The following is a 13,917-nucleotide window of genomic DNA, read 5'->3' as shown; positions in this document are numbered from 1 at the left end:
TTGATTTTTTTCCTAGTATAACATTTTTAAGCTTATAATTTGAAGTCAAGCTGTACCTGAACTTATACAAATATTTAGAGAGCTTTACATTGCCCGAGAACATAGAAGAAAGAGTCCTGAGGACCTAGGCCATGTCCTGCTTTTAAATTGGTGTGTAAATTTGATCGATTCCACCTCCAAACTAAGATTTATTAAGCCTTTATCACTTGTCACCTATTGAACAGGGTGTTTTTACTTGCTCGCCATCAGCTTACTGAATTTAAGGGAAACCATGATGGTACTATTCAATTAGGAGATGAAAAGAAACAGCTGTTGTAGTTGTTGGTAGTAATGAGAATGTTTAGGTGTAGACATGCTTGGGGGAAACATTTTGATCACATTTATTTCAAGGCTGTAATTCAAATAATGGTGAGTTTTTGAACCTGCCCATGAATAGACAAGGCGTATGGTCACTGTTACAGACCAGATTCCCTCCTCTGCCTTAAGTTCTATCATAATCAGTCTGAACCAAGGGAAGAGAGCTCAGAATGGAAACTGGGTAACCACATGCAACTCAGATACAAGCTCATATCTCACTTTCCTCACTTTTGAAAGGGGATTCCTCCCTAACTTATTCACGTCTCAGTTTCTGCATCTATAAAATGGGGATAATAATAAGTATCTCTTCCTAGGGTTATTGGAGGATTAAATGAGATAATATCAGAAATGTTCACACTGCCTACTCCATAGCAGGCAATAAATGTTAGCCACTATCATCATTTTAAGGAGTAAAAGATACAATCCAGTGAAAACACAACCATGTCCTTGCAATTTAAAAACACTTGTTTCTAGAGGATCATTGACTAGTCTACTATTGATTCCTACATAAAAGTTTAACTCTAAATAAAATTACTAAAAACTCCATAACATAACTTGTATTTGTCTTTATTTACACATCAGAGGGCCAAATAAATGTCAGTTGTATAATTATATAAGTGTTAGATTTGAAAAGGTGGAAAAAAGACACTAACAAACATAATCAATGCCAGAAGCTCAAATTTCTTCTTGAATTATCTCTGACTGGCAGCATGATAATTTCATTAGGTATCAGAAAAGGTAGAAGAAACTTCTCAGGAAAAAGAAGATTGGAAAGGAGAAGCACAGTTGTTAAGTTTCTTCCCATGTGTGTTTTGATGGCTAAATTAAACCTGCCTATTAGTTTAGTCCCACTAGGGACTTTTGCTGCATGTAAAATCTTGCATTGCTGAACGCAAGTTGTTTTTATTACGAATATGAGTAATTTCAATACAGTAGTTACTATATCCCTAAATCCATTAATCTCTCCTCCACTCAACTTTGGTTTAAAAAATCTGTAGTCTTAAAGACTGATAATTTAGAGTTCTTCCATCACTTGACAGTTTTTGAATCATTGCTGAATTTGCCAGGGAATGCTTACCTATAAACTACTCATCCCTCTTAGATGATAATTACCCCTCCTGGAATGACCCAAAACGTGTACATTACACATTTCCTTTTGCATATGTATATCAAGATTATATTAGCAATGTATGATTTCTAAATTGAGAAGTGAAGACTGAAGCTTCTCTCTTGCCTTGCCCTGAAACAGTTAAGTAATAAACCAAAAAAGCAAGTGAGTTTTCAATCACATTCTTGAGATCTACTCTAATAGCATCCATTTCAACATAATCAAATTCCTCAATAAGTGGGTAGACTAAAAATCTATTTAGTAATCCTTTGTAGACTTCTAGATTCTAGCAAAAGCTACAACTTTTTTCCTACTAGGCTTACAAAGAACTCTTTAATGATTGACTTCTATAAATTCCCCTTTGTCTCCTACTGGGTGGAAGTTACCACAGAGGGTGCTCTGTTTAATTGATTTTCTGTCATGGTCAAAAGTAAAGATTTATCACCAGTAGGCCTGACACCTACAGTCATTTTTGCTTTCAGAAATAAATTCTTTAATATTTAATTCATCACACAATTGGAGTAAAATTACTATGTAGAGTGTAATTTGAAATACAATTAATTTGTAACTGCGATTATAAAACTGTAGTTGTAAAGTATGAATTATAATTAGGAGATGGTATGATATATATTAGTGGACTGTTGTCAATACCACACATGGAATACTATACATGCAAAACATTTTAAGAAAAGACATGATACAATTCAAATAGATGACTTCGTATTTAATTCCTATCAAGTGTTTCTTGAGAAAGTACTCTGTTCATACGAATTTATTAGATACTGTGATGTAGGGTAGATGTGGGTCATTGCAAATGAAGACCAAGACATGGTTTCTGTTTTGAGGGGTTTATACTCTGGCTAGAGAAGTGAAATGCAGTTATATGAAAGAGCAAGAAAATAATATATGACTACAAATAATCAAGGGTTAAGCAAGTACTAGAGGTTTAGAAAAGGTGAGATGGAAAAGGTATGGTTGACATTCTTCAATAAAAATAGCTGCTCTTCATTGAATGGCTACTAAGTGTCAGGGATTTTATATGCATTATGTCTACAATAAAAAAATGATAGTACTAAGTGATATGGGCCATAATCTCATCCACCTGGAATTGTTTCTCTTTCTTAAATTAGAGTCTATTCATTCATCCTTCTAAGCATTCATCTATATACATCCATTTATCCATACAAGGTATCCGTAGTTTGCCAATTCTGGAGGCTTGTAAGTTCTGAAGTGTGCTATTGTAAAAGTATCTTCCATGAAGCAGAAGGTGAAATGTTTCCTAATCCACATGGAATACCACAAATTAAGAGGAGATAACTCCTCAATATCATGTAAACATTCTTAAAAGTCTCTTACCACAACTGAAAACAAAAGAGCCTTCCATAGCTGTTACAGTCCCTCTTTTCAAACATCTAATCCATAGTTCTCCAAAGCAAAGTAGAAACAAAAGTACTTTAAAAGATACTTCAAAGCTAAGTGTTAAACTAATTAGCACACATCTATGAAGATCTGAAAGCGTCAGTATACCCTGACTGTACACAAGGATTTCATTTCTATTGTTACCACAAAGAGAAATGCCATGAAACAGCAAACTGTCCCAAAGTAAATTCCCTCACCACTCTGGGACTGTTTCCTGGTATATAAAGTGAAGGGGTTATACTAGAGCAGAGGAATTAGAACTATGTTCCTCAAAGCGCCCTTAGGGAACATTGGAGGATGGAAGCACCTGCCACCCCATGTCCCTTGTCCCATTCAATCAACATGGTTGTGTTTTAATCATACTCATTTATTTGATATACTAGAAGATTTCATTTGTACTAAGTGATTTCAGCTTAAAAACACTTTGAGAACCACCAGGTCTTTCTAAAATTCCATATAGCTGGCTAGTTCTACAGATCTCTGAAAGCATAAGACAATAAGAGTGAATAATAATTAACCTGATTATTCTGCTACACAGAAGAGAAGTGTAGATTTGAATATTTGGAATTGCTTACAAGAATAAAATTCCCTCCAGGCTAATTGGTTCTAATTATAGAATGACTCAAATTAGAGAAGTTGCTAATCAGCTGTGAATGTGTGGTGTTAAAACAAAAGCTTGTGTACACTGCTCTTTTTTGCGGGTAGTGACTGAAGGGAATGTGATTTCTTTGTCAATTCGAAGTCTCCTCGTCTGAAACTCCATGTTGTATGATGAAAAATATATCTTAGAATGATTTGTTATTGAAATAACTATTAACAATTAAAGGGTTAATTTTACATTAGCAATAGCAAGAATCTAGTTTTAAAATGCCCAAATCTAACTCAAATGAGAGACTTATGTCAATTTACTGTGTATAATAATAACATTTTATTCGGATTTGTATCTGCTTATATAAATGAGTTTCATTTACAGTTTTGATTCTCATTAACAAACCATTTATGCCACACTATTTTATTTGAATTTTAAAATATGAATATTTTACTATTTGAATTTTAAAATCCATTTAGAAAACAAACTAGTCTAATTCTCGGAGCATTCTCCTTATAATACAGCAGAAGCATATTGCAAGAGCTTTGAACGTTCATGTTTTAATTCATCTGAAGAGGCCATTATCTACTTGTTTATCCATGCATCAATCTATCATTCATCCAGCCCTCCCTCCATCCATCCCTTTACCAAATTTTTCCCCTGGAAGATAGATAATTATATTTCAAGAGGATTTTTTTCTTTAACAATAACACAGATTCACTTATTTATCTACTTACTGGTGCAGAGTTTCCATTTGGTCCTCTTGATCTAACCATTCTCCCTAGGACTTCGACACCATCTAATGTGATATTAGACGATGCATTTACTGCCTTCTCACCCACTTGCTTGCAGTCAATAACCACTTTGGCCAAAGTCTTGCTGATAACAACATGTAGCTGATAAAAGTAAAGATGTTTTAGAAGGTAAGAAGCAGGAGAAAATATCAACCAAATTTACATAATTGCATGACCCCTCACCAAAAAGTATGGAAGAGAAAAGAAGGAATTCTGTCACTATGTGTTTTGCTTAAGGAAAAACGTTCTACTTTTACCATTTCCATGCTTGTCCCACATTCAGGTACCATCTCTATGTTGTTGTGTTTTTTTAAACACTAAGGAAATCTCACAAGCTTTTCATTTCCCCTGTAATATTTCTTGGCTACTTTGTGACTGACTCTGCCTAACCAAGAAAAGAATCATGTCTAGAGGAAGTTGGTAAATAAATGACAATAATTCCAAAGAAATGCTAATGGCACTATTTTGAACCATGAAGTAATAAATCATCTGCATCTCACGTGTTTTTAAGATACCTGTACTTCTGGTTGCACAGTCCGATTAAACCAGAAAAAAAAAAACCATTTTTATGCAACTTTTCTTATGCAAAAAAGAGTCAGACTTTTGTTATGCAATTGTTCTTATACAGTTATGGTATTCAAAACCCCAGAAAGTAGCAAAGTTGTGTAGATTAGATAGATCTGACCACATTCTACATCAGCAGACAGAGGCAAGATGAAGACTGCTTTGCGACACCCCTTCCCTCCCTCTGACAGTACAAGAAGGGCACGGTTAAGAGGCAAAGCTTTTTGCAGTACCACTTGGTAAACTCTCTGCTCTCCGGCACTCTTGGTGTTGCATTCCTTAACAGCCCAGAGATCAGCGGGCTTATTCACTAAACACAAAGGAAATGGTAAAGTTTGGAAGGAAGCATGTCTACTCCAGTGATCACCAAAACAAAGTGTTTCAGAGATGTGAAATGTGAATGAACAGAGTTCTATCACAAGTGCCAGGTTAAAATAAGAACAACTAAAGTCAGGTTTTACCAGCTTCCTCCGGGTAACTTATATAATGGCAGTGATGGGTTGTCTGTATGTGTGTGTGTATATATATATATATGTCTCAGTGCAATCTGTCTACATATTTCAACATGAGTTGGCTGCTGGTATTTATCTATATTGGTGGCCAGGTAGACCAGCAATCCTTCCTACATCATACATAACGTAGTGAACTAACAACTATCTGCTAAATAATACAGTATCTTCTACTACATCGTTCCACAAAGTAAGAACCTGGACCACTTCTGTGGTAAGGCACCAAAATTTGCCGTCTCAAAATGTCTCTTTGGTATGTGGATTGTTTCAAGCTGAAAACAATCAAGGCCCAAAAGACTCAGGAAGAAACTTTGACCTTCCTTCTAACTGCCTAAAAGGATTTAGACAGAAGTCCAGTTCCCAGAACAGACCTATCACCAGAGACATCTGCAAAGAATACAGGCTAGGTATGGTGGGGGAAAATCTGTGTCCCATTATCTCTGCAGGCCCAGCAAATATTTATTTACCAAACATTTGCTTTTCCAGCTCCATGTGAATTACCTTCCTTCCCTTTGAAGTCCCAAACTACCACCCCCAAAATCCCCTTTCGTCTTTAGCTGAAGAAGGTGAAGCTTTCGGCTGTTTTGGTGAGATACTCAGTTTTTCCTGGGTCTCTCCCATGTATACATGTTATTAAACTTTTGTTTGAGTTTTTCCCGTTAATCCGTCTCATGTCAATTTAATTCTTAGGCCAGCTAGAGAAACCTAGAAGGATAGAGGAAAATATCTTCCTTCCGACACTATCAATATCCCCTGCGGTACTGGATAAAAATGTACATTTTAGGGCTTCCCTGGTGGTGCAGTGGTTGGGAGTCCGCCTGCCGATGCATGGGACACGGGTTTGTGCCCCGGTCCGGGAAGATCCCACATGCCGCGGAGCGGCTGGGCCCGTGAGCCATGGCCGCTGAGCCTGCGTGTCCAGAGCCTGTGCTCCGCAACGGGAGAGGCCACAACAGTGAGAGGCCCGCGTGCCGCAAAAAAAAAAAAAGAGTACATTTTAGAGTCCCATCCCAGAACTACCAAATCAGAAGGTCAGGGCATTGTTCACAAGCCCCACAGGTAATTCTTACTTCAGGTGAAGTATGAGATCCAAAGCTCTACGAATTTTTTGTTTTACTATCTTCTATTGCTTTGCCCACAGCAAACAGAATAAAGAATATATGTATACAAGGCATTACTCACCTTGTGAAAGCTTCCGTAGAAAATTTTCCTAATTTCAGGTCCTTCAAAAGTGACAGTTTGAAAATCCCCACTGTAGTCATGGTTGAAATATGTTAGGGTTTTCCCACCATCTAATCAAAGGAAGGAAAAGAACAACATCTGAGAAAGTATTAAAAGGAGTAATTTTTTAAAAAGTCAACTCAAAATAATGTAACCTTTGTTTTCAGGCTGTGTTTAGGACAAAGTGACGAGTAGGTAAGGAAATGACCTATAGTCCTTGGGTTGCCCCAGGCTTTCAACTGGCCAGATTAACTAACTTAACCATGTAGTGATGATGATGAGGCAAGGACCCTGACATATATGGTTCCTCTGTAGTTCCCTGCCTATACTCCCATTCCCACTACCCTTTTGGGAGATGGTTGTCTGACGTTGGAAGTAGAGGCAGACAAAAAGGAAAAATGAAGTTAGTCAGATTGTTGCCAGAGCTGCTCCAAATCTTTGTTCAAAACCCATCAACCGTCTAACCCGCACCTTTGGCAGGAATGCCCGTGCTCAAAAGCTGCCAACCCCCCGTCATTAGCAGGAATGAACATAAATTTAAGTTAAAAGGTCCAGAGGTGGGCTTCCCTGGTGGCGCAGTGGTTGAGAGTGCGCCTGCCGATGCAGGGGACACGGGTTCGTGTCCCGCTCTGGGAAGATCCCACATGCTGCGGAGCGGCTGGGCCCGTGATCCATGGCCGCTGAGCCTGTGCATCCGGAGCCTGTGCTCCGCAACGGGAGAGGCCACAACAGTGAGAGGCCCGCGTACCGCAAAAAAAAAAAAAAAAAGGTCCAGAGGTAAGAAAGGAAGGTACAAAAAACACAAAAAAACAGATGGAACCAGCTGGGACCAAGATGATGATGAATCTGACCTCCAACAGACCTTGAGTCCCGTTATACGGTGATTTACTACTTTAGCATGTTACCTACACCTACTTACTGGCAGCCATTAAGGACTAAAAAAGGATAAAAAGGAGGTAGCACCCAGCCTCTTGGAAAAAGCCCTGCCCCTTCCCTGGTAGACTAATGCATATGCTTCCCCAGCACCAGCCTCACTCCTCCTCCTCTCTTTGTCTTTACTCTTTAAAATTAAATCACCTCACATCAATCAGAATGGCTATCATCAAAAAATCTACAAACAATAAATGCTGGAGAGGGTGTGGAGAAAAGGGAACCCTCCTGCACTGTTGGTGGGAATGTAAATTGATACAGCCACTATGGAGAACAGTATGGAGGTTCCTTAAAAAACTAAAAATAGAACTACCATATGACCCAGCAATCCCATTACTGGGCATATACCCTAAGAAAACCATAATTCAAAAAGAGCCGTGTACCACAATGTTCATTGCATCACTATTTACAATAGCCAGGACATGGAAGCAACCTAAGTGGCCATCGACAGACAAATGGATAAAGAAGATGTGGCACATATATACAATGGAATATTACTCAGCCATAAAAAGAAATGAAATGGAGTTATTTGTAGTGAGGTGGATGGACTTAGAGTCTGTCATACAGAATGAAGTAAGTCAGAAAGAGAAAAACAAATACTGTATGCTAACACATATATATGGAATCTAAAAAAAAAAAAAAAGTGGTTCTGAAGAACCTAAGGGCAGGACAGGAATAAAGACGCAGACGTAGAGAATGGACTTGAGGACACGGGGAGGGGGAAGGGTAAGCTGGGATGAAGTGAGAGAGTGGCATGGACATATATACACTACCAAATGTAAAATAAACAGCTAGTGGGAAGCAGCCGCATAGCACAGGGAGATCAGCTCAGTGCTTTGTGACCACCTAGAGGGGTGGGATAGGGTGGGAGGGGGGGAGACGCAAGAGGGAGGAGATATGGTGATATATGTATATGTATAACGGATTCACTTTGTTATAAAGCAAAAACTAACACACCATTGTAAAGCAATTATACTCCAATAAAGATGTTTAAAAAAAAATTTAAATCTCTCTCTTCAGGTGGGTGAGAAGTTGATCTGTGAACTTAGTTTCCACTTCTCCTTTCTTTAGCCACTGAATAAAGCTTGCGCTGTGTCAATCTCGGCTTCGGTTTTGCTATTCACCTACTTAAACCGGAAAGGAAAAAGATCCCTCCCCCTCCAAGGCAGAGAGCATGGGCCAGGCTAGGCCCTGAGCAGGGTTCATACAACTTAATTCGGTAACAAAATCTTAAGAAATAAAAACCAGATTCTTTGCCTTATTCAACCACTGAAACAACCAGTTTTCCCAGGACATGTAACTTACACTGCCCCAAAATAGTGATATTTCAGCATGTCTTTTATTATGAATAAACAAACAAGTAAAAAAAAAAAAAAACCTTCCTATTCTTGAGTACTTCATGTTACAAGGAATATTTTATTACAAAAAGAGAGGAACATTTTTCTCACTAATTCATTCCCCGGTTACAATTAAATTTTTCATTCTGCTTTCTATAGGAGCAAGTAAGTATTAATCATTTCAAGAGACTTCTTTGTTTTCGAGTCCTGGTTGGATATAGAGTTAGCAATTTACACCTTTTTAATCTACAGCTTTCCCTTAGTTTCAAAATCAATACAAAATGCTTTCACAATGTTTAGTTGTTGATTTATTTCCATGTACTGAAATGTCCTTTAACAAATACTAGTTGGAAATAGCTTAAAATACTTTTCTTATCCAAATGTTCGAGTTAATACCTAACAATAACCACCAAATTTTCATTCCCAGATTGACTGGGATCCTAAACTAAAAATATATTTAGAAAACTCAGGGACATTAACCAAAAACTTGATAATTCTCTTAAGTGATAATCATTTGTGACATCCAAGAGTAATTGTTAAGAACTTTCCTTTATTGTTTCCTCCTCAACTTTCCAATCTCCAAACAATGGAATTTCTCATTCACAACTATTCTCTTTTCTTTCTGGACTAACTCTCTAGATGATCTCACATATGCAACTTTCAATTTTATATCTCCACCCCAGAATTCTTCCCAGAATATGCCGCTGCCAATCTGACATTCTTTTCTAGGATATGAAAGAGGCATTGCAACATTGTGACTTAAAAGAAATATATATTTGTTATTCAGATGACCAAAATATATTTCTCATATATACTTGGTCTTTGTCTAGGGTTCCTGCCTCACAGCTCCTAAAACCGTTGGAATTTCCTGTGGTCAGAACAAAAACAATGTGCCTTTTGTTATGTTAATACAGTGGCTTTTGGAAAGCCCTTAGGTAACCTAAGGATAAGGGCTGGTTGCCTGGAGAACCAGTCATGTGACGAGAGGGTTAGAACTTTCAGTCCCCCTACCCCCTCCAACTTCTATGGAGGGGAGAGGGGGTGGAGACTGAGTTCAATTGCCAATGGCCAGTGAATTTATCAATCATTCCTATGTAATGAAGCATCCATGAAAACCCAAAAGGATGGGGTTCAGAGAATTTCCAGGTTGGTAAACATATGGAGGTGCCGGGACAGTGGTGCAGGTGGAGAGGGCATGGAAGCTCCCGCCTTCCTTCCCCATGCCTTTCTCCTGAGTTATATCCTTTCATAATAGACTGGTAATCTAGTATGTAAAATGCTTCTCTGAGTTCCGTGAGCCACTCTAGCAAATCAATTGAACCCGAGGAGGAAGTTGTGGGAACCTCTGATTTAGACTGTGGGTCAGAAGTACAGGTAAAACTCTGGACTTTCAGTTGACATCCTGAGCTGGAGCGGGTCATTGGAACCTCCAATGCGTAGTTGGTAGCAGCCTGAGCTTGCCACTGGTGGCTGAAATGGAGGGGGAGGAGGGCAGTCTTATAGGAACAAGCCCTCAACCTGTGGAATCTGATGCTACCTCTGGTACATAGTGTCAGATTGGAGTTGAATTCTCAGATACTCTGCTGGTGTCCAAGAATCGCTTGGTGTTGTGTGGGAGCCTCTCCTCCACCCGCCACGCCCAACACACATGTTGGAATTGGGCCCAGGAACCCAAGAGAGGCATCTTACACTTATCCTATCCATATAGGAAAAATGACTTCTGATTCCACCCCTCGCACTGATCCTCTTCTGCATCAAGTTGCATGCTCTTCCTGCAGTCGGCATGTCTCACCTTGCTCACTACTGAATCCCAGAGCCTGGTGTTGGCAAATAGTAGGAGCTCGATGAATATTTGTTGAAAGAATGAGTAGATAAATGAATGAATCAACTATCACATAGTTCATCATTAGTATTTACAAATAGCTTAAAATAAGTGAGTTACTCTACAATACACACAAACCAGGCAAGATGACAGGCCACATACATTACTCATACATGTGTGTGCCAATGTTTTATAAATAAATATACTTACTATCTAAAATGACTCCAACCAATGGGTCAGAATTTTTATTTAAAATCTCCCAAAGAGCAAATGGCTCCTCTGGAGTATCAGGAAGAATCCGGAATAGAAAACTGATTGTATAGTCAGAGGGCAATCCTTCTGGATGTAAATATCTGAAAATAGAAAGAAAATGGTATATTTTATTGTATCCCTCTTTAAGAAGTTATCTATATGGTTATAAAAGCAAATACACTTTCATTATACAAGATGTGAAAAAACAGAAAAGAAGAAAATAACAGATCACCATTACCCCATTCGGAAGTGATCACTCTTTTGGTGCTGTGCATTTCCCTCCAGCCTTTAAAGAACGTCTGTAAGTATTTGTCCAATTTATATAATTTTGCCCCTTTCTTAGCACCATTTACTACATATTTCACATCCCTTAAATATTTTTAAGGGCATGATATTTAATATCCGCACAACCTTCTCTTGTTTGGCTATTCCATAATTTATCTTATTAAACATTTAAGTAGTTTCAAGTTTTAGTATTATAAATAATGTTCATCTACAGTCCTTTTATAAAACTTAAGACACTGTCACTTTCTACCACATGTTGTAGTTAGTTGCATTCCTGTCTGTGCGATGTGCGCTGATGTACCATCTAAATCCACCTTTAAGAACTGAGAGTCGACTAATCCTGCTTCTGGGAGTGATGTCTGCAGACAGCTCTCCGATACCAGTTCCCTCGGGAATGGCCTCAGCAGATGAGGGGTGCCTCTCCCAAGGTCATGCCAACTTTATTATGGTGCCTCTTTTTAATGACTAGTCTTTGAGGGAATATAAGGACCAGAGCCTCTCATTCCAAAGGAGATAACTCCATTCTAAGAACTGCTGTGTGGGGGTCAACTGAGGCTTCTACTGAAACTGCTTCACAGCTTGACTTCTCTCCTTTGCCCTCTACCCTACTTCCCTCTGTTCCCTTCCAGAAGAGCACAGCCTCATTGACTCCCTGCACACTCATCTCCACCTTCGGATCAGCTTCCTGGGGAACCCAACCTGCTACACCATCTCACCTCTCTAACAGTTAACTGGATCACTTACATACTTTAAAATTTTTCCCTCAAACAACAGATACAGGCTTTTAGATATACAGGAGACCCATAATATTATTAATCAAATTGACAGATGGGTGAACAGGTTGGAATTTAGCATAAATGTAAAAGTGAATGTTTGATTTGCATACACTAAATAGGTATGTATTCATTCATTCAATAGTTGTTGAGTGCCTACGATGTACCAGACATGGTAATACGCATTAAGATACATCGGTGAATCAAACTGGCAAGGAACCTTTGTATGAGCACTTGAATTTGAGCAGGGTGAATTATACAGTTTATTAGAAGGTAATAAGTGCTATCAAAAACAACAACAAAAAGCAGCATAATGGGGACTGGGAATGCTAGAATGCATTATTTTGCCATTTTAGTTAAAGTCATCAGCATTGGCTTCACTTAAAAGGTTCATTGAGAAGACTGCATTTGAGCAAAGGTTCACTGAGAAGGTCACACTTGAAGAAAAACTCATAGGAGATGAAGACATCCAGCCAGTGCAAGGATACTAAAGTGGGGTGCACCTCGTATATTTTGAGAACGGACTAAAAGAAACAAGAGGTAAAGTCAAAGAGGTAATAGCTACCCAGATAATGTAGGGCTCTTTGGCCAATCAAGAGCTTTGACTTTTATGCCAAGGGGAATGAGGAATCACTGGCAGATTTTGGAGTGACATGATCTGATTTATACATAAAAAAAAAAAATCATTCTGACAGCTACTTGGAGAACAGACTCCAAGAAGGCAAGGGTAGAAGCAGGAAGACCAGTTAGGAGGCTGCTGTAATGATGTAGGGAATAGATGATGGTACCTCCTATCAGGGTGATGACAATAGAGGTAGTGAGAAGGAACAGACAATTAGGATTCCTTGGTGGATTGATGTGGGGCATAAGACAAACAGAGGAGTTCAGCTTCTTTGCCTAAGAAACTCGTTAAATGTAGTTAACATTAAGATGAAAAAGGTCATAGGGGAAGCTGGTTCTGGAGGTAAGATCAGGGATGTGGTATTGAACCTATAAAGTATGAAATACCTATGAGACATCCAAGTAGAGATATCTAGTAAGCAATTAAATATGTAGGTCTAAATTTGGGGAAGTAGATCTGGACTGGAAGTATAAAATTTAGGAGTCCTTGGCATATAGATGGGGTTCAACACTACGATACTGAAAAGATCACTGGGAAGAAGGGACAAACAGAGAAAACAAGGAGGTTCTGAGCAAGTCCTGGTCCCTCCAACATGAAGAGGTGGAGGAGAAAAGAAGAGCCAGCACTGAAAAGCAACAGCCTGTAATGTAGACAGAAACTAGAAGCAGTGTGTATCCCAGAGGCCCAAGGAGGAGAGTGAATCCAGGAGGAAGATATGATCAACTGTATAAAATGCTGGTGACAGGTCGAGTGAGATAAAGGCTGGGAACAACAAATGAATGGATTTAGCAAGGTGGGGGGTGAGGGCATTGCTGGCCGGATGAACAATTTCAGTGGAGTGGCAGAAGATTTTCCTTCGGCAATTCTCATTTTTGTCTAGGCCTCCAGGAATGATTTTCAAATATCCATTTTAATATTCATCACTAGACAGTGTAAAAAAACCTGTTGAAAGGTAACGTCAGATGTTGGATTTATCTAAAACTACAGATAGTACTGTAATTAGCTTGATTGTAATTATTCCTGTCCTGTGTTAGGTTCATCAGAACTTTTTTTTCCTTTAGATTCCATATATATGTGTTAGCATACGGTATTTGTTTTTCTCTTTCTAACTTCACTCTGTATGACAGATTCTAGGTCCATCCACCTCATTACAAATAACTCAATTTCGTTTCTTTTTATGGCTGAGTAATATTCCATTGTACATATGTGCCACATCTTCTTTATCCATTCATCTGTTGACAAACAAATTGGTTGCTTCCATGTCCTGGCTATTGTAAATAGTGCCGCAGTGAATATTGTGGTACATGACTCTTTTTGAATTATGGTTTCTCAGGG

The 13,917-nt window shown here is 38.7% G+C and overlaps 1 protein-coding gene across 1 annotated transcript in view; it reads right to left on the bottom strand.

Annotated features, from left to right (window-relative positions):
- Positions 1 to 13,917, bottom strand: part of COL14A1 (collagen type XIV alpha 1 chain) — a gene marked incomplete at its 3' end in the record, with an annotated part of 266,456 nt that overhangs the window by 69,421 nt on the left and 183,118 nt on the right. The window contains exons 34-36 of the mRNA XM_082858482.1: positions 10,861 to 11,003; positions 6,523 to 6,632; positions 4,211 to 4,369 (exon numbers count right to left, since the gene is read on the bottom strand). Coding sequence (XP_082714608.1) covers positions 4,211 to 4,369; positions 6,523 to 6,632; positions 10,861 to 11,003 — 412 coding nt within the window. The remainder of the gene's footprint in view (positions 1 to 4,210; positions 4,370 to 6,522; positions 6,633 to 10,860; positions 11,004 to 13,917) is intronic.

This window comes from Leucopleurus acutus (genome assembly GCF_964270905.1).
Source record: "Leucopleurus acutus genome assembly, chromosome: 17".
NCBI classification, from domain to species: domain Eukaryota; kingdom Metazoa; phylum Chordata; class Mammalia; order Artiodactyla; family Delphinidae; genus Leucopleurus; species Leucopleurus acutus.
Note: the sequence above shows the minus strand (reverse complement) of the source record. Positions and strands in the feature narration are given on the sequence as shown.